This window comes from Xenopus laevis, chromosome 4S, assembly GCF_017654675.1.
Source record: "Xenopus laevis strain J_2021 chromosome 4S, Xenopus_laevis_v10.1, whole genome shotgun sequence".
Lineage (NCBI taxonomy): Eukaryota > Metazoa > Chordata > Amphibia > Anura > Pipidae > Xenopus > Xenopus laevis.
The window spans coordinates 97,108,990-97,130,969 of record NC_054378.1 but is presented as its reverse complement, the minus strand read 5'-3'; the positions used below and the strand labels follow the sequence as shown (position 1 = coordinate 97,130,969).

The following is a 21,980-nucleotide window of genomic DNA, read 5'->3' as shown; positions in this document are numbered from 1 at the left end:
ACGATTTTCCTTCGATCAAAATAAGATAGGAAAGCCTATGGGGACCTTCCCCATAGGCTAACATTGGTGCTCGGTAGGTTTTAGGTGGCGAAGTAGGTGGTCGAAGTTTTTTTTAAAGAGACAGTTCTTCAACTATCGAATAGTCACACGATTTTTAGTTCGAATCATTCAATTCGAAGTGGTAGTCGAAGGACGAAGTAGCCAATTCGATGGTCGAAGTAGCCAAAAAAATACTTCGAAATTCGAAGTATTTTTTATTCTATTTCTTCACTCGAGCTAAGTAAATGTGCACAAGTCCCTTTTAAGTGGTTAGGGAATATGTATAAGCATTTGTACCTTTTTTAAATATATGAGATATATACAGGTATGGGACCTGTTATCCAGAATGCTCGGGACCTGGGGTTGTCCGGATAATGGATTTTTCCATAATTTGGATTTTCATACCTTACTAGAAAATCATGTAAACATTAAATAAACCCAATAGGCTGGTTCTGCTTCCAATAAAGATTCATTGTAAATTCAGATCAAGTACAAGGTGCTGTTTTATTATTGCAGAGAAAAAGAAAATAATTTTTAAGAAATTATGCCACCAATTATTACCTGTAGTTTCTGCTGAGCCCGTGTTTTCTCATCTTGTAGTTGCTGTAACAGAAAATGAACAAGAAAGGTATAAGGAATCCTTTGTGTGGTTTAAAAGCTTTTTACCTAGCTGTGGCTGAATTCTCTATTTCATAACTATGTTGAGCATCTCTGCAAGTTTTACAATGAATCTGCCTGATTATTTTACATCTAACAAATAGTGGGTCCTAAAGGTGAAGCCATGCAGCTTACACAGTTGGGTGTTGGGGATATTCCTACTGTACTAGCTTCCAATGTGACCTTTACTGTCTTTGAGCCATATCTGTAAAGCATTAGTGGAACTTAATGGATTCAAAAGTATTTTACTGTGTTTTGATTTCAAAAATGGGTTAGGTGCTATTTTAGATAAAATGGGCACATACAGTATAATAATGATTTCATAACAATAAACAGGAGAGAGTAATATGATTTCGGGGTCAAGAAGTGAAACTGACACCTGGGGGCACATTTACTAAGGGTCGAATATCGAGGGTTAATTAAACCTCGAAGTAAAATCCTTCGACTTCGAATATCGAAGTCAAAGGATTTACCGCAAATACTTCGATCGATCAATCGAAGGAAAAATCGAAGGATTTTAATCCATCGATCGAAGGATTTACCTTCAAAAAAAGCTTAGAAAACTTATGGGGAAGGTCCCCATAGGCTAACATTGTAGCTCGGTAGGTTTAAAGTGGCGAAGTAGGTTGTCAAAGAGACAGTACTTAGACTATCGAATGGTGGAATAGTCTAACGATTTTTAGTTCGAATCGAAGTCATAGTCGAAGGTCGAAGTAGCCTATTCGATGGTCGAAGTACCCCAAAAAAAACTTCAAAACTCAAAGTTTTTTTTACTCTGAATCCTTCACTCAAGCTTAGTAAATGTGTACGGGTAGCGCTGTATGCCATTAGCTGAAGCAGTTTGTACAGTATTTTGGCAAAAGTCATGATTCATTGACTTGGGAGCAGATTTACTAAAACTCCAACTAGGGAATCATGAAGGATACTGAGCAGTTCTCAGCTGCTAACCACTTTGCTGACAGCAGCACTTAGCTCTAACATCCCACTGTATTGATAATCCCTCAAAATCAACTAAAATTGTATTATATTTAACAGTGGAAATTATTGGAGAATTCTTAATTCTGAACCAATTAATGCTATGAATGAACCAATTCTGTTATATTTTATAAAAGTGCAATTTTCCCCCTTGCTATAGTTGCTCTGATCCAATGGGTGTCATACTGTTTGGCAGCACCAGGTGGCATTACAGAATTATCTTCTTGCACATCTGCCCTGCTACTTTTATGAAGCACAAGGTCAGTTTAATGGCAGCAATTACTGTATTTGCAGGAAAAGCAGAGCATAGTGTGGTACCATGGCATTTAACTTGCCATTTACTACCTAGCACCCAGAACAGGAGCTAATCATAGTGCAATAAATATGAAGTAGTGTGGTCTAGGGGTGGCTTTACATGCTACACCTTAAAAGCACAAACTGTTTTTAGATAATACCACACAATGAGCAAGCCTAGGGACTTTTAACGGAACCTTCAGAAACTGAAGATTGCTAGGAAAACAACTTCACGTGAAGGAAGGCTTAATAATAACACTTTACCACCCCCCGTAAGTGCAATAATTTTAATTTATTTTAATGAAAATGATTTCTCCTATGAGGTCGCTGTGTAATGGGTTATACATAATTACAGCTGCAGTTTATTGGCAGTTAACTGGCACATAATGACATCCACATAGAGTAATATAAGGTTTTAAAAAGTCCCAATTCTGTTTAAGCAAATTCTCTTCCCCTGTCTGAGACTCCCACGCTTACCTTAACCTCACAGTTCTTATGCTGCAAAGATGCTTTCAGGTCCTGTACAGCTTGTTGTAGGCTTATGTTCTGCTGATTCATTAGGCTGTTTTTCTCCTCTTTAAGTTGGTTTATTAGGGAATCTTTGCTGTCGAGCAACAGTGTCAGCTGCGGGATCATCCTACAAAGGGACAAAACAGTTTATTGCAAGTTGTCCAAGATTCTGTTGCAAACACCAAAGAAGACTTAGGCAAGTCTTCCAGAGCACCATATAAACATAAAAGTCTGACTTGTCTTTAAAAAACAAACATATGTACCTGTCCTTCTCAGCCAGTGTGGTGCAGTAATTCTTATGCAGGACTTGGGCTTCTTGCATCTCCATAGTGAATTCTTTGATGGTATTTGTTAACTCCAGACATTTCTCCCTCTCAGCCTCGACCAAGACTGACGTCCGATCTGCCTCATTTTTTGCAAGTCTGGCTTCCTGGATTTAGTGAAAATATATATGTCCATAATGACAACTGGGTTTCAGTGAGGTGATAGAAAATGAATATTCTGCACAGGGAACAATTTTAGTCTGAATATTCTGGGTGTTCTGAAGCATTGTCCAAAGCCTCTAATGTAACGGTTGACTGGGCCCTCAAAGAGACCCTAAATAGTTGGTGGGAAGCCCAGACTGAAGGCCAGTGAAGGAGAGGTTTGTGGTGTAAGCCTAACAACATGTGGAGGCTTAATTATTAAAGGTCGAATTTTTGTGGATTTAGAGGTTTTGGAAACCACAACTAAACTCACAAACTCTAAAATCACGATTGTCATTAAGGGGCAGCTCTAATTCAATACTTTGCCACCTAAAACCTGCCGAGTTCATGTAGCAGTCAATGGCAGAGGTCCTTTGGACCATTTGAAGATGTCAATAGCCTTCCTGACATTCAAGGTTTTTTTTTGGAGGAAAACTCGATTTGAATTCAATTAGAATTTTCAGGTTGTTCCTATTCCATCAAATGTTAGACATTGCAGTTTTTTCATAAATAACCTCCCATTAGAGTTGTGAATACATTTGAGTTTAGTATAGTTAAATTTACATAACTCTAAAATTTGACCTTTGATAAATACTGTAACTCCCTAAATGTATTAGGATCAGCACCACTCTCACCGACTTCTATAGCACTTTATGGCACTTTTTACTTTGTGAAGTTTGGTATTAAAGGTTTTCATTTTTTTTTTCACTTAATAAATATAGAATTTTTAGAGCTTTTTAGAAATATAGGAAAACCACCAAAGAAATTACAATTCCATTGTTAGTAAATGGGCCCCCTAATTTTAGTAAGATTTTGGGCGAACACTTCCGTTCTGTCCAAGATATTTATGGAACTGTGGATGAAAAGGGGAAAGTTATGATATATCTACCATACTTTTACAAGCCAAGGGGGCTCTAACCAAATGTTGAACCTCAAACATGGAAAACAGTGCCAGTGGCACCTAAAACAATCATGTCCCACCTCTTGAAGAAGCTGGATCTTGTTCTCCAGAAGTTCCTGGACTTGTTCGGTCTCCTCTTGCTTCTGCTCATACTGCCGTCGCAACTCAGCTTCATTGTAGCTGGTCAAGTTTTCTGCAGCAGCCCTTAGGAAGATACAACGTAAAAGATATTAATACAATATACACTGTCCCCTTATCCTACAAAGCAAAAAAGGAGTCTGACCTATTACCAGCTTGATTTGCCTCGGTGCAAACATCTTAGCAGTCACTGTCTTAACTGACAAATGGACAGAGGCTCCAATATTCCATCTCATTTTAGGCCGACAGACCTCTTTTAATGCTGATATACTGACAATGATAATCCCATGCAACTGAGTTTATACGAGGCACACTTTGGTGCAAATTTATCAAAGGTCGAAATTCGAAGTTATGTGAATTTTTCTTAACTATATTAAATTCGAATGTACTCACAACTCGAATGGGAGGTTATTTATGAAGAAACTTGAACGTCTAATATTCGATCGAATACAAATGGCCAGAAAAATTGAATCAAATTCGAATTGAGTTTTCCTCCGAAAAAAACTCGAATGTCAGTAAGGTAATTTGTTTAAACGGACCTCTGCCACTGACTTGTAAATGAACTCGGCAGGTTTTAGGTGGCGAATATTCGAATTAGAATTGTTTCCAGGGTCAAGGTGTGATAAATCTCAAATTTGTGTTGGCGCTTTTAAATTTGAATTTGTAAGTTTTGACCAAAAAATGTTTTTTGAAAATTCTAATTTACCATTTGAACCTTAATAAATCTGCCCCTAGGTCTACTTTTGGCATAAAGCATGATTCTAAAATGTTTCCGTCAATTTGCTAATTTCACAATAGAAGGAAGAATAAAGTGCATGCAGAGTGCGTTTTTTATCCACGATAAACATTAAAATTCATGTCTTTGATCATTCTTAATGATTTTGGTGAGAGCTGCTGTAGACTGCTAATGATTCTAGGATGACTTATTAATCATTATTTAAACTCCATGCTTTTGTGGGTCACATAAATGGGTTGATGAAAATACATTTTACTAGGAACAGGCAATATCACTTACCACTTTTCTCGGATAATCTCACTACCTTGATTAATGTTAAGGGAAATATGGATTTGGGTGCAGGCAAGGACATAACATCCTCAATTCCCACAACTTCATGATCTAATCAAAACTATAAATAGCAGATAATTGTAACCACCTAGCCCTTAATAGTTGACACCAGCTTTAATAAGGCTTAACTTTCCTGCTTGTGGGAAAACAACCTGATGGCATGAAGCGTTCCACAGGAGTAATGCAGATAAGCTATTTGTACTGTTCCATTACTGAGGTTGACACTAGAGCCATGATTCATATTTAGGTAGCTTTGATACTGTATTTATTCTACTTTAAAGGACATGGGAAGCCATATTTACAAGGGGTCCTATTTTTATTCACTGGAGTGGTGTCTAACAATCGGTACCCCACAGTGACTATAACTTTCTTTAGTATATTCATACATTAAAGAAAGAGCTGCCAAACGACCTTCCACAGGTGGGTTATTCTTCATAGACTTTAAAAGAAAAACATTGCCTATATATAACCTTCTTTTTTTTGAAACTTTGAAATATAAAACACATTTTTTAATTCTACATTAACATTTGAATCAACTAAAAAACTTGCCAAACTTACAAATTTGGCAGCTGTTAGATGCCAAATTTTTACAATTTTCACATTAAATAAATTCTAAAATTTGAGTTTTGACAGCTCCAATTTCAATTAGTTTTGGTACACAAAAAATAATAATTGTGATAAAAATTCAAATTTGAATGTTAATCAGTCAGTCCCTTAAAATAATGATTTTTGTCATTTGCTTATTTTCATTTTTTTCTAAGCTTTAAAGGAAATGTAAACCCTCAAAACAAATTAATTTAAAATCACTCAGTGCTCTTTTAAGCACCTTTTTCAATTCTTGTTTTCCTAGTTTTCAAGATATTGGAAATTTTTAATATAAATTAATTTGAAACAATCCCACCACCTGCTGTTCGTTTCGACTTACTGTAGAAAAGGAATGTTGCAGAGAACTGAACAGACACATAGATGACTCCTCTATGGAAATACATTTTTAATCCAATGAGCTAACTGTCCAGCAGGTGGTGCTGTTGTTACAAATTCAATATATTAGCAGTTTAAAACTAATAATATCTTGAATACTAGAAACAAAAGAGCTTAGAATAGTGTTCTCAGAAATCTTCATTAGTTTTAAAGCTTTAAATTACTTTTTAGAAATAAAATACGTTGCCCACTCTTTCAAGCTTCCCAGAAGGACAGGTCGCTTAACAGTTACAATCTGATACATTAGTTGATACTTTGGCAGCAGCTGCAGAATATTTAGTTTTTAGTGGTCATGCTCCCCCCAGATTTACTGAAGCCTGTAACTGAGCAACCAATGCAACTGAACATTAGTTTGTGGCATTTCTCTAGTAGAGCTGGGAAAATGTATCCGCTAATGTATCAAAGAACTGGCCGAATGATCAATCCCATATTAATAAATACAACTATGCAGAGATAATAGAGTTTGTCTTTAGCGTTTGAGAATAAACAAACCCCTTCAGGGTGTGGAACCTGTAGTTATATCTTATCTGACCATTACCCATATGGTTTAAGGCAGTAGTTGAAGGTGAGACACATAACACTTTGCTCTTGGGCATTGCCACTTTTTGGTTATGCCCCTGACCAACACAGCCCAATTTATTTAGAATTGCTCCAAAGCACATTTGTATATAGGTCAAATAAGGTTAAACATTATAGCAGAAGGTTGGCAGATATTCTCCTAGTAAGCCTTAGCCATCTGATCCTTCTAAATATCAACTCATGTGTTTCTTTCCTAACTCATTTCCATGCTGGGCTTCCCCTCTCCTCTCACATATTTCTGTAATCTTAGAGGATGCCAATACAGTATTTTTAGACCAGTTACACCTTGGGTACACCAGATAACCCAATGGCACAGAACTGGGTTACTCAAAAAACTCATGCTTTCTTGTCCAATTACACATATACCATTTCAGATTGCTTTATGGAAAAGGCGCTTCCAAAAAGCAGTAATTCCATGTGCAAAATGTTACCTAACGTTATAGCTGATTTGATTTGTTAAAATACTCCAGTGCAAAGGTTAACTTTGAGAATATGCCAAAAATCAATCGTTTAGCTGACCACTAGATTGGCAGCGTTAATTTCCAGTTAATATCACTGGAATCAAGTATCCTTTTTACTGCACTCACCAGGAAAATTGTTGCCAGATGGTAGTGAAACATCGAAATATATACAGCATGTTCCATTAACAGCAAATGCAGAAACCTAGATTTGCATAGAAAGACATACCAGGTTTTATCCAGAAACTGCTGCTTTTCTTGAAGCTCTTGTTTTAGACTCTCAACCTCCACCTTAAGTTCAATATTCTGTGGATAAAAAGAAGATTACTGTTAATAAAACAACTTGGTAGCAGGCCTTATTTTATTTGGGGCGCTGGAAATTTTTCCCTAATCAAAATTGGTAATTTATAAGCAGGTTGACCAATAAAAGGATCATTTAGAAATGCAGCGCAGTGTGCAATTGCCAGACACGAATCAGCAAGCTTTCTACCCACAATGCAGCATCCCCCCCCCCGAGCAAATCAGCACATTTGCAGCTGCACGGAAGTGCATAGACAATGATTTGAAAAAATCAAATCCTGGATTCGGTACATCCCTCATGCTGACTAATGTTGTGCTTTGATCAGTGGTGTAACTATAGAGGAAGTAGATCCCGCCAGGCCCATACTGGCAATCTGTGGGTTCTGGCAAATGCCAGAGGGGCTGCTATAAGGTGCCATAGAAAGTCAGTATTTAGTGGGCTGGTGAGGGCCAATTGGGCCTCTGTGTACCTGAAATGCCAGGACCTATTTTCTTTCTCAGTCCGGACCTGGATCCCGCAGTTGCAGGGGGGGCCTGAGGAACAGGGGAGACTGGAATGTGGGGTCTGCTTCCTAGCAATAGCTAATTAAAAACCCCTCCTCCCCAGCAGCGCCGGATTTTTTCTCTGGCCGCCCCTGGGCCGCGCGGTCCGGCCAGGCGGCCGCGTGGTCCTAGCGCCCGCCTTCCCAGCGCGCCAGCGAAAAAACGCCGGCGCAGCTGGTGTAGTTGAACGGGGACGCAAACGTCCCCATAATGCGGCTGGGCGGCATGCCGCCCTAGGCCCGGGCCTATGCGGCCTTGCCGCAAATCCGGGCCTGCTCCCCAGCCTCTCCCACAGAGGCAGGATGGAAAGTGGGTGGGAGGATGGGGATCAGAGTACGTCGGGGTTTCTGAAGATTTTTTTGCAGAGGGACCCGGTGCATTCTAGTTATGCCAGTGGCTTTGATTAAAGGGATACCTCATGCCCAACACAAACAGGCTTTTATTACCATTTATCCACAAAAGGCAGCTTAAAGCTACAGTAATGTGTAATATGGGTCTTGATCCATGACTACGGAAACAGAACACCCTTTTCTAGAGATAGCTTACTGTAGGTCTCAACCATAAATCAGAATAACTGCTACTCTTTGGGAAGAAGGAAAGGGACACAGACACAAGAATAAAGGTGCCCCTATAAGAGCTGATCCGTATGGTACTCCACTGAATCCATGAATACAGTTACCATAGAAGTGACCAGCTTTTCTAGTAATATCGAGAATATGAACAATTTGAAAAATTGGACAGATAATGCTCAGTCTACTAGGATCACAGGATAATCCGCCAGCCTAATTACTTGCGGTACATTCCCAGATGGTTGACAGTATGGTTAAAATTTTCCAAACTGCTTGACCAAATCTTGGCTTGTATGGCGAACTTAGCAGGAGATACAGTATATTTAAGATGTGCAATAACACAGACTGTAACATTTTCAAAATTAAGAACACTATGATTTGTTTCCCTGCATAAAAAAATATATTCTGAAGAGAAGCACACACATTACATGGCCGGAAACTCTTGTTATCTAGCTCTTCACAGCTCACAGAAGTGACAGACTTAAGAAGATCTGCCATTTGTTCTACAGGCAGGCCAGGAGTCAGTCCAGCAGATGCATCTATTAGCCTCCGTTCACTGCTCCTATTATAACTAATTACAGTATTGTGAAAGCAATAAGCAGTGCCAGAACAGGACAAGTGGCTGCTGTTTTATTCACTCCTCTTATTGCTCTAGAGTGTTTCATATATTCACACTGCAGATGATTTGTGCCACTGATGCACATAACATATAGATAATTCCCACACATGATGGGATCTTTATGCATCTCTTTATTAGTTTCTTAAATGTTGCATTGTAATGAGATTTAGAAGATATAATTATTAAAGGGGTTGTTTACCTTCCAAACACTTATTTCTGTTCAGTTGTTTTTAAATTGTTCACCATAAACATAGATTTTTTTCAATTGCTTTCCATCTTTTATTTTTAACCGTTCTCCGAAAATTTAGGTTTAAAGTTTAATTTTCGTGTCTCTGATGTTTCAGTCTGGCAGCTCAGTGATCCAGGAGCATCTGAACTGTTACAATTTGCTACATTTAGTTGATACATTTAGTTGATACATTTCTCAGTGGAATATTAGCAACTATTGTATCAATTCTAAAGGCGACCATAGACGTTAAGATTTTTTTCAAGATCTTATTGTTATTGTAAGACCAAGCTTATCTTGAAACGATTGTTAAATGTACGATTTGTCTAATATCATCTAGTTGAAGCTGTGAAAACTGTGGGTAGCTGCCTTCTTGGCCCTGCAAATAATTGGTCAATGGATACATTTCACTGTGAATGATTAAAATTTTCTAACCTGCCAGATTTTTCGATTTTCTGGCCGGTCAGCAGAAAAATCATTACATTTATGTTCGTTTGGTGCCCACTAACCTCAAAATAATTTGCCAAAAGGGTGTTTGAAGGTAAACAACTCCTTTAACCATTAAACCTGTGCTTTTGCCGTGCTTATGGCTGGGTTTGGGATCACAGCATAACTCCACTAAAATATATGCATTGTGTAATTTACCAACGGGGACTGCCGCCTGCATAGGATCTACCTAACGCTCTAACAATCAATGACCCTGTTTATTATCTTTCATTTTTAATACAGTAGTGATAAATTGGACAGATAGCACAGCTTGCAAAATAATAATAAACAATAAACATTATTACTGTTAGAGGTAAAACGAGATAGCCATACAATAATCAATGCTAACTGAATTGTTTTTTCATATGGTAACACGGTGACAAGTAGCTGATACTGAAAAAAATAAATGTCCATCAAGACAAATCTTTTAATCAATTTCTATATAGATTTCTATATAAATTCTGATAAGCAGTAATGTATTCCCCCAGGCTTTTTATGTCCCAAGGATGGATCATGAGTAACAGAATTACACAACGCACATAGATGGATACTAGCCTAACAGGCTCTTAAAGATAAATTATTCCTTGCACAAGAACAATAATATTTATCAAGCGTCGAATTTCGACTTTATAGGAGTTTCTAAAAACTTTGGAATTTTTTCGGGTGAATAGGATCCACCTGCAAACTCGAATCCGAGTTTGTGCTTTTTAACAAAAAAAATGTATATATATTTTTTAAAGGTCCACCAAACGACTCCAAATTGATTGTAGGAGGTCACCCATAGGCTAAAACACCAATTCGGCAGGTTTAAGATGGAGAATAGTTGAATTCAAATTCTTAAATGGACAGTACATGATAAATTTCGAATTTCAAATTTTATTTAAACTTGAATCGAATTTGGACTATTCCCTAGTCGAATTACACTAAAATAAACCAAAATTTGAAAAATCTAATTTTCAATTCGATCCTTGATAAATCTGCCCCTAATAGTCTAATAAGTGCTAAAACATTGTATACTGCTTACACCGTTAATGTTTGAACTGTTGCCCTCTAAGGACTGATGGACTATATTTCCCAGCATGGCAGCAACTCCTGCTACAGAGAAAGGAGGATATAGTATAGCAAAAGCTTGAGGGTGAAAGTCATAACATTTCTAATTTGCATCAACTTAAATCAGAAGCAGGGAGCCTAATCATCCTCTCTTTAAATATGTTAATAGGAAACCCTTTGAGACCTGCAATAAGGGAAGTACTAATTGCAGCTTCTCCTCAGTAACAGTGCTAATTACTGTATATCTGGCCCAGGGAATGGAGTCCTATTCTTCCTTCTTCCTGTCTGCACCCTTGTCACTCCCTGTATAGATATGGGAGCAGATGTCAGCATGTTCATCATTTTCACACCCTGTGTGTAGATGGGTGCAGAGGGATCACACATTTGCTAAAATGCTGCTGCCAATTCACAACTTTTGGTGTGACCATGCACAGGCTGCAGAGGACATTAATAAGCCTTTTGTTTTTCGTTTTTTTTACTACAAACCACACAAAGAGCAGGTGCCATGATATGAGGTCTGTGGCAGCCAGCTGGGTCTTAGTTGTCCACTATACATTAATTTAATTTTCTATTTTTTGTATATTTTTTTAATTATTCAGCTTTTTGTTTAGCAGTTTTTCAGTATTTCAGCAGCTATCTGGTTGGTAAGGTCCAGTAATATTAGAAAGTGAATTTGTAGTGACTGGAACCATGAAGAATATTAAGAACAATAACACATCTGGATACCTATTGTGGTTCCTGAATCCAGGATTCGGTTCGGGATTCCACCAGGGTTCGGCCTTTTTCAGCATGATTCGGATTCGGCTGAATCCTTCTGCCTGGCAGAACCATATACGAATCCTAATTTGCATATGCAAATTAGGTGCAGGAAGGGAAATCATGTGACTTTTTGTCACAAAACAAGGAAGTAAAAAATGTTTTCCCTTCTCACTCCTAATTTGCATATGCAAATTAGGATTTGGATTCGGTTCTGGTATTTGGACAAATCTTTTGCAAAGGATTCGGGGGGTTCGGCTGAATCCAAAATAGTGGATTCAGTGCATCCCTACTGCAAATTGCAAGTGATACCTATTGTGGTTCCTGACTCCTTGCTTAATGCCCCCAGGGGTAACAAGGGAGCAAATAGCACATTATAAATGAACAATCTCATACACCCTGCAGTCCTGATTTTCATCACTAGACACTCATAACTTCACTATGGAGAAAAAGAGTGTGGCTTAGAAGTAAAGGAGATGGCCTGGCCAGATTTTCTATGTCCTGGGTAAATTGGAATGTGAACTTGGTAAATCTGAGGCATAGTAGGTGGGAGTTATGGAGTGCTATTGTGGAATAAGGACCTCAAGCATCCTAAAGAAACTGAATTTATCCCTACCCCAGTGTAGCTAACATGGCTTGCTGATAATAGTGTTACACAATAACTCATATGAATAGAAATCTGACCCCATTATTGCACACTATTAATAGACTGCAACATCCAGTTAGTTGACTTTCAAGGAACACATGAAAGAGCTACCGGTTGCAGAGTGATTTTACAACTTATAACACTGCCCGCTACACAGTGATTAAACTAATTTTAGCTTCTTATTAATCCCAGGCCATTTGTAAGGTTTAATATGTTGGCAATAGAATAGTAATCTTATCCTGGTACAGTTGGTGTGAACTGCTATGATGTATATCCACTGATCAGTTTCAATCATCTATTTTTAAACTGATTTCACTTCTCGGACCAAAGGTATAACAACATGGGTAGCAGACCCTGCAGCTGCTGGGGAGTAAAATGTACGGGACCCTGCAAGGGCCAAGGCACAATTAAAATATATGGACTATTTGCAATACAGAGAGCTTTAGCAAAATTAACTATATATTGTGATTTTATTATCTTCTTGGAGGCTTGTGAGGGGGAGCAGTATTTATACGAATACCCCTACCTAAAACTGTACTTGAGCTCTGTAACCTTGAGTTATGTCCCCTCATTAACAATTTATTGAGGCTTAGTAACAGGGTGGGTTTCTATTTCTATGTCAAGTGGAGTAATTAACTGTGTATAACACAATGTCTACCATGAATTTGGCATTAATATCTGTATTTTATATCCAATTTTAAAACTGAATACATGTATAAGCATCACCATACTGAAATAAACATATGTATATTATATAATATGATCAATATATATAATATATAATCAACTAAAAAGTCTGTACCATTTATGAAATAATCAGGTTACTCTTCGCTATCCCACCCACACAGTTTCTGTCTCTTTACATTCTCTCATCATGCAGCAGCTGGGAGTTTGATTGACTGGTCTAATACAGCCTTTGGGGTGCTCCTTTTCCCTAGAAGATTTATTAGAGCTCACAAGAAATCCTCTCTACATTCAGGATTTGTACCAAAGTCAGTTATTTTGTTAGCTTTTGTTTATGCTGGAATCAGTTATTTGAGTAAGCTTTAATACATCTACTAAGAAAGGGAGCCCCTAAAGATAAATTGATTGCCAATCAAAATCTGACACCCAACTCCTGTATGAAGAATATAGAGAGATACATTTAATTATTGTAGAAATGGTACAGTCATTTTAATTGGTTATATTTAATTTTGATTTTCGTGATATTCCCCCTTCAATATATTGCATGTGTAAATGCACCAAAAAGATGATTTGCAATTACTTTTTAAGATTTGGATATTTCCATAAATTTCATTTTCTAAGACATAATATGCACAAAGCTAATAGAACAGATTTATAATCCAAGTATTCTGATCCTACACCTAAACTACAAGAATTTATTTGAGGTTTACAGGCTTCAAGGAACACACAGCACTTCACAGTCCTCACATTAAGCCTATTGATGCCTATAAGGCTATAACCACAATGCACACTGCAAGCTTTACAGGAGCTAAATGCCTTACAGCCACTTCTTGCTTTAATGAAAAGTGACATCTCAAAGAAAAGATAGAGGCCATGTCTGCAGTAATAAAATCAGCTTTAAAAAATACAATCATTCTAAAATTTCATAAATGTCCCCAAACCTCACTCTTCCACTATTCAAGTTAAGTCAGTGTCATAGAAGACACATGAGAATATGACATCTACATTCTGTATTATACCTTAGTAATAGATAGATGACGGTTACATTTTTCTACAGTAGCTTATCTGAATTATATTCCAACTCAGCAATAACACCATTCACAGTTTAAATGTACGGTATTTACTATGCAGATATTTTTTAATGCAAGTCCCTTCTGAATCTGACATGTAGAGTAGTGATATAATATAAGTAGGAGAGAGCTAATTTAAATTAGAATTTTTCAAACTCGGGTGAATGGGATGGACCTGCAAACTTGAATGGAATTCAATTTGAGTGTTTTCTACGCAAAGAACGCAATTTTCCCAGGACTTCCCCCATAGGCTAAACCAGAAATTTGGTAGGTTTAAGGTGGAGAATAGTCGAATTTGAATTTTTAAAGGGCCAGTATATGATAAATTTGGAAAATCTAATTCAAATTTTTTTAAAAAATTCTAATCGAATTTTAACTATTCCCTAGTCGAATTTCACAAAAAAAAGTGAAAATTCGAATTCCAAATTTCGAGTGCTATAATCTCAATACACTGTTTGACTGTTTGACACCTTTGACTGTTCCAACACTTACATTTTAAGGGGCAGATTTCTCAAAGTTTGAGGGTAATTTTCGAAGGAAGAAAATCCGAATTTAGAGCTATTTTGTGTGCTTCGACTAGGGAATAGTCCAATTTCGATTCGAATTTGAAAAAAAATCAAAAATTAGAAAATTGAAATTTATCATGTACTGTCTCTTTAAAAATTCGACTTCGACCATTTGCCATCTAAAACCTGCACTATTCCTTCTATTCAATTCGAATTCAGACGAATACGGACCTATTCGATTGAAAACAGACCTATTCGACCAAAAAAAAAAACCTTCGACTTAATTTCGGTTGGTCTTTTTGAATTCAAATTTTGAAATTTTTTTGATATGAAAGTTCGACCCCTGATAAATATGCCCCTAAGTGTGGATCGGTGGAGGGGCGGTAGCATCGTTCCCTGATTGAACTCTATTTTCCATACTAAATTTTGGAATGAGACAATAAAAATGCACTTTTCTGAATCCTTGTTTGAGAGGTTTTGGGCACCTAATTTACCAAAATGACAATCTACATCAACTGTATCACAAAGCTTTTAATATACATATAGGGGGAAATAGCATAATTAACTTGTAACTGTTTGGCCCAATAAGTTCAAAGGAGACCCCCAAAGCTGTAATATCAAAACTTTATTGACAGAGAAGCTACAAGTGGGAGAAAGTATCTGTCTCATTAAGGGAAGTGGTAACCTGAGATTTAACCTGAAGCGACAACAAAGTTTGAAGATTATTTCTGACCTTGGTCAGCACTGACCCATTCTTCTTCTCATTCACAGAACTAGAGCTAAAGCGCTGTAAACAGCATATAATCCATAGGATAAGCAGCTTCCTTTAAAAATCAGAGTAATTGATGCAGAGATCTCTACAGATCATTTTAATAGAAGTCAGCACAGGGGCGGACTGGGGGGCCCGGGGCCCACCGGGACTCCTGTGCAGGGCCCCCGCTACCTACTTGAAGTGAAGCACCGCTCGGCACGCATGCGCAAACGGCGCTAGGCGCGCATGCGCAGACGGCGCTGCGATGCGCCAAAAAAAAATATTGTTATTATTTTATTAAAAAAACTGTTTGGGGGAGGGGGTCTGGCCCGGCGGGGGCCCACTAGGGTCGGGGCCCACCGGGTATTTTCCCGGTGTCCCGCCGGGCCAGTCCGACACTGAGTCAGCATACAGTGACAGCAGCCAACTAGTTAGACCTTTATCCTTTTTTTAATATATGAGGATGAGGTTTTTCAATTATTTTACCAACTGGCAAGCATGTATAATTTAATACAGATATGTGATTCATTATCTGGAAACCTGTTATCTGCAAAGCTCTGAATTACAGGAAGACCATTTCCCCTAGACTCCATTTTAGTCTAATAATCATAATACTTTATAATCAAAAAGTGATTTACTTCTTTCTCTGTCTCTGTAAAAATAAAACAGCACCTTGTACTTGATCCCAACTAAAATATTATTAATCCTTATAAGGCAAAACAACCCTATTGGGTTTAATTAATGTTTAATAATTTTTAGTAGACTTAAAGAGATACTGACACCAGAAAAAAAAAACTTTTTTAATATCTATCATAATATTATCTTTAAATGCTATTTATAATTTTGCCATACAAGTATTTGCCTGATGCTTTTACATTACCTTTCTTAACCCCTTTTTTCCCTATGAGGGGGCTGCCATATTTGTGCAGCAGGAGTCCGTTAGCATTAGAAACTCTAACTGACAGGCTGAAAGAAGAGTCAGGTCGATAAATAAGATTTAGGAACTTCAAGTAACAATTACTTACAAAAGCAGAACTATCAGCAAAAAAACGATCAACGTGACCTATGGGTAAAGTTGGCCATAGACTCAAAGATCCGCTCGTTTGGCGACATCGCTAAACGAGCGGATCTTTCCCCGATATGCCACTAACAACATGGCTATATCGGGGGTAATTCGAACGTTCGAACGTATGGCAACGATCGAACGTAACGATCGAATTACGATACGCCAAGGGGCTCTGACGGGTCGGTCGGGTAAATATCAAACCTTACTGATCTATATCGTGGCCAGATATCGGTCGGGAAGACCCGTCGGAAGCCCCCATACATGGGCTGATAAGATGTCAAATTGGTCTAAACGACCGTTATCGGCAGCTTTATCTGCCTGTGTATGGCCACCTTAACTTTTCATGTAGATTAATATTTTGAAATACCTTATTTAGTGTCAGTATCACTTTAAGGTATGGAGATCAAATTTACAGAAATACCCCTTATCCTTAAAACCCAGCATTCTGGATAAGAGGTCCCATACCTGTTCATATTTCTTTAGGTGGCATGTGTGCCTCCATTTAAATTGCTTGATATAAGAGTGCAATAAACTAGTCTGCATTTCAGCCCCATAAGAAAAATATCATAGGTATCTGTTACAGGGCCTGATGGTGCTAATGACTGAGTTGCAACAGTGCAGGTTCTGTAGACTTTCCACCGACAGATCCTCCCTGGCAGGTTTAGTGGAATTCATTAGTGATGGGCGAATCTATTCGGCAGGCGGGAATCACGCCGAATTCCCACGATTCGCCGCCGGCGAATAAATTTGCGAAAATTTGTCAGCGAAAATTCACCAGCGTCAAAAAAAAATGGTGAATGGCGTCAAAAAACGGATGCCGGCGCTGTTTCACAAATTTTTTTTGTTTCGCAAATTTCGCGGGAAATTCATGAATTTTTCGGCGAAACGTCCCAAATTTGGCCATCACTAGAATTCATATGTGACAGCAGCTGTAGAAACCCATAATCTGAAATTTGAGCAACTGGGAAGGTTCTAACTACAGAGAAGGGACATGGCACAGATGCACATAACTGAGGCTCAGTATTACTATTATGTACTGTAACTCTGACAAACATGTTGTTATATGCCCATGCCTCCATGCAATCAATACACACTAAAGACTGTGGAGTGATATAAAATGTTTTTATACCTGCTTCTATTTAGGTGTATTTATTTAAAGGGGAACTATCGTGAAAATGACAATTTAGTACAAGCTTCCTCATACTGAAGTAAGAAACTTTCTAAATACAATCAATTATAAAGTTTGCATTGTTTCTGAAATAATCAAGTTTATATTCACTATTCGACTCTCTGCATCTGTTTCTCCTCATTCTCTCTTCATTCAGGAGTTGGGTGTCAGAAGAATGATCCAATATATCTTATAGGGGGGGGCTCCATTTGTCTACAAGATGAATTAGAGTTCACTCAAATAACTGATTCCAGTACAAACAAAATCTAACAAAATAACTGCCTTTTGCACAAATTCTGCATGTAGAGAGACAGGATTTCTAGTGATTTAATAGAGTGAGCTCTAATACATCTTCTAGGCAAATGGAGCCGCCCCCCCTCACATATATTGGATCATTCATCTGACACCCAACTCTTGAATGAAAACAGAATGAAGAGAAACAGTTGCTGAGAGAAGGATAGTAAACATAAACTTGATTATTTCAGAAATAATGCAGCAAATTTAATTGATTTCATCTGCCTTTTTCAGCAGGATTCTGATTCAGCCTTGTGCCTGGCCAAACCAAATTTGAATCCTAATTTGCATATACAAATTAGGGGCCTGGCAGGAAATCACGTGACTTTTCCTCACAAAGTAAAAAATTTTTCCACACTTTCCCAGCCCCTAATTTGAATATGCAAATTAGGATTCAGATTTGGTTCGGTATTCGCCCGAATCTGTCACAAAGGATTCAGGGGATTCGGGGTCAAATCCAAAATAGTGGATTCGGTGCATCCCTAATTTAAAGTGAGGCTGCCTATTAGCACCAATAGTTGCAGGTTGGGAAGGATGTTTGGACTGTCACTATCTCCTTAAAGGGGTGCTTCACCTTATTTTTTGTAGTTTATAAATAATTTGCCTTTTTCTCCTGACTCTTTCCAGCTTTCAAAAGGGGGGTCACTGACCCCATCTAAAAAGAAATGCTCTGTAATGCTCAAATTTATTGTTAGCGCTACTTTTTCTACTGCTTCCTATTAACTAGCGAGGAGCAAAGAATAATATATAAACTTACAACAACAGAATTAGAAGTCATTTTTTTTCTACTCTCGGGGCTCACTGTGCCCATATTATTCTGCGCCCTAGGGCAATAGTTCTGCAAAGCTCTTTGTAATGCAGTGATTTCTCTCCAGCTGTTATCAAACAATAAATCCCAGCATCCCTGACAGCCAAACCAGAGCACATGGTTTTAATCTTTTAATATAAAGACCATTTGTCAAAAACTGATGTTACTATATGTGAGTGTTTGTGAGCAGGGATTGGATCTCACTTTTCAGATTTAAGGCAAGGTCCCATAAGGCCCGCTAAGGACCTTTTTATTTTAGCAGAAAATATCCCAGTGTTTATAGATTTCACAGCAGTTATTTGCAGTCTAACAAATCCACATCATGTAATACAGATAACTCGTCAACAAAAATACTGTCTGTAGTAATTACCAGGATATGCACCAGTCTCAGCCAGACCCACACTCACAAGTGAGAACTATTTCCGAAATGCAGCCTGTACCTCACTATACCCTTTTGTTATTCCTGGCTGTCCCTGATCCAGCTTCTATTGTTAGAAGCAAATTTGTAAACATGATTTCCTTTTTTCCTCTATAATAATATAACTTTACCTTGTACATGATCCCAACTAAGATATCCAGTCATATGAAAAAGTTTGGGAACCCTTCTCAGCCTGTATAGAAGCCCTTTCTGCACTCACGCCACAAACGGAGTCACTTGTATGCAAAAGCTCATTTAGACAAGCCACAGTCATTTTGGAACAAAGTACTTTTGGCTGATGAGACAAAATTTAGTTATTTGGTCATAAGGGCTTTGCATGGTGGAAGAAGAACACACCATTCCAAGAAAAACACCTGCTACCTACTGTCAAATTTGGTGGAGGTTCCATCATGCTGTGGGGCTGTGTGACTAGTTCAGGGACTGGGGCAGACATGATATCAACAAATTCTTCAGGATAATGTTCAAGCATCAATCACAAAGTTGAAGTTACGCAGGGGTTGGATATTCCAACAAGACAATGACCCTAAACACACTTTGAAATCTACAAAGGCATTTATGCAGAGGGAGAAGTACAATATTCTGGAATGACCGTCACAGTCCCCCGACTTGAATATCATTGAAAATCTATAGGATGATTTGAAGCAGGCTGTCCATGCTCGGCAGCCATCAAATTTAACTGAACTGGAGAGATTTTGTATGGACAAATGGTCAAAAATACCGCCATCCAGAATCCAGACACTCATCAAAGGCTATAGGAGGCGTTTAGAGGCTGTTACATTTGCAAAAGGAGGCTCAACTAAGTACTGATGTAATATCTCTGTTGGGTGCCCAAATGTATGCACCTGTCTAAGATTGTTATGATGTATATTGCATATTTTCTGTTAATCCAATAACATTTATGTCACTGCTGGAATACTACTGTTTCCATAAGGCATGATATATAAGGAAGTTGCTACTTTGAAAGCTCAGCCAATGATAAACAAAACTTCAAAGAATTAAGATGGGTTCCCAAACTTTTTCATATGACTGTAACTAATCCTTACTGGAAGATGTTTGTTTCAAACAGCTAATCTCTACAGGTATAGGATCCATTATCTGTTATCCAGAGAGCTGCTAATTAGCCATCTCCCATAGACTGCATTTTAATCAATTTTTTTTTTAACTTATTTTTTCCTTTGCAATAATGAAACAGTATCTTGTACTTGATCCCAACTAACATAAAGTATATGTAATTCAAATTAAAACAATCTTGTTTCATTTATTTATTGTAAAAAAATATTTTTTACCAGTCTTAACATATGGACATCCATATTTCAGAAAGACCCCCTTATCTCGAAAATGCCAGTTCCCAAGCATTCTGGATAACAGGTCCCTACCTGCTAATCATCTGCTATGAGTTACAAGACAAACTTGGCATCTTTTATTGCTAAATGCACCAATACTGATAAGGGCAGGCACTTGGGAAGACCACTAATATGGTGCAATGGGTTTGGAACATGAGGAACCAATATTTAGTACTGGTAAGTTTGAGACAGAGGGTTTTAATAGTACAATTGCATGGCACCCCAATATGGTACAGAATATGCAGCAAGAACACTTGTTCTGCCAGACTGAAGAAATGCCTATTCTGGGGCTTGCAACCTCTCCTTGTATGACTAACTAAGAACAGTATGAATCTGCACAAATACAGTGACTGACCCCAACCACTAAACTCTGGGATGAGATGAAATTGCCAAGATTTTTTTGCTGTAATTTTCTGTTTTTTAATTTCCATTTCATCAACAGATTTCTGTCTCTAACATTTTGTATCTTTACAGTTTAATCATAAGAAATTACACCAGAATTTTCCAAACTTGAATTCCACCCCCAAAGTTTGCCCGAAACAATCATTTAAGGATGCTTTTGTTAAAATAATAATTTCTTTCTATTTAAATACAGGTATATATTTGTCATACTTTACAGCAATATTATAACATCTAGTGGCATGTGAAATAAATGATTAAATAAGGTTTACAGGGTGAAGTAGTATGGTTCATGCACACTAAGTACAACAGCTTACAATCTAAAGGGATGGGAAACAATTGGCACACACGTTTGTTGAAAAGGATGGCTTGATAATGCTTTATTGTATGTTGACATCTGATCATTCAACCAAATAGGATCCCTAATCAGATGGGTCTGTAAGGAGGATTTTAATGTTTCTAGGGACTCTGTTTTACCCATTATAAACAATGCCCTTAAATTTATTATATCTGTTGTAATTGACTAATCTAAGATAAATGCTGATTGGTTAATAGGGGTTACTACACCAAAACAAATTCATGTTTGTACTAATACAGAAACCTATAACGACAAATGCAACATCTACTTTATAGATGATGTTTGGTGCTTTGTCCAGTTAAATTTAGTTGCCGATTACCAGCGAAGCATGAATGCAATGTTCCATTGAGCATCCAAACGACCCTAGCAACCATGCATTGATTTGAATAAGAGACTGGGATATGAAATGGAGAGCTCCTGAATAGAAAGATGAGCAATAAAAATTAGCAATAACAATACAAGTCTAGCCTTACAGAGCATTTGTTCTTTTAATGGGGCCAGTGAACCCCATTTGAAAGCTAGAAATAAATTAAATAAAGGATTAAAAATAAATAACGAAGACCAATTGGAAAGTTGTTTAGAATTGGCCATTATATAATATAGTAAAATTTAACTTAAAGGAATTGTTCAGTGTAAAGATAAAAACTGGGTAAATAGATAGGCTGTGCAAAATAAAAAAAATGTTTCTAATATAGTTAACCAAAAATGGTATGTATAAAGGCTGGAGTGACTGGATGTGTAACAGAATAGCCCGAACACTACTTCCTGCTTTGCGATAACCAATCAGAGACTTGAAGGGGGCCACATGGTTCATATTTGTTGCTTTTGAATCTGAGC

General features: G+C 37.6%; 1 protein-coding gene across 3 annotated transcripts in view; it reads right to left on the bottom strand.

Moving 5' to 3' along the window:
* The window catches only part of LOC108715740 (myomegalin), a 102,770-nt gene that overhangs the window by 53,471 nt on the left and 27,319 nt on the right, over positions 1-21,980 (bottom strand). For all 3 annotated transcript variants that reach the window (XM_041561597.1, XM_041561598.1, XM_041561596.1), the window contains 5 exons: positions 7,292-7,368; positions 3,921-4,044; positions 2,739-2,905; positions 2,443-2,602; positions 601-642 (listed from right to left, as the gene is read on the bottom strand). In XM_041561597.1, coding sequence (XP_041417531.1) covers positions 601-642; positions 2,443-2,602; positions 2,739-2,905; positions 3,921-4,044; positions 7,292-7,368 — 570 coding nt within the window. The remainder of the gene's footprint in view (positions 1-600; positions 643-2,442; positions 2,603-2,738; positions 2,906-3,920; positions 4,045-7,291; positions 7,369-21,980) is intronic.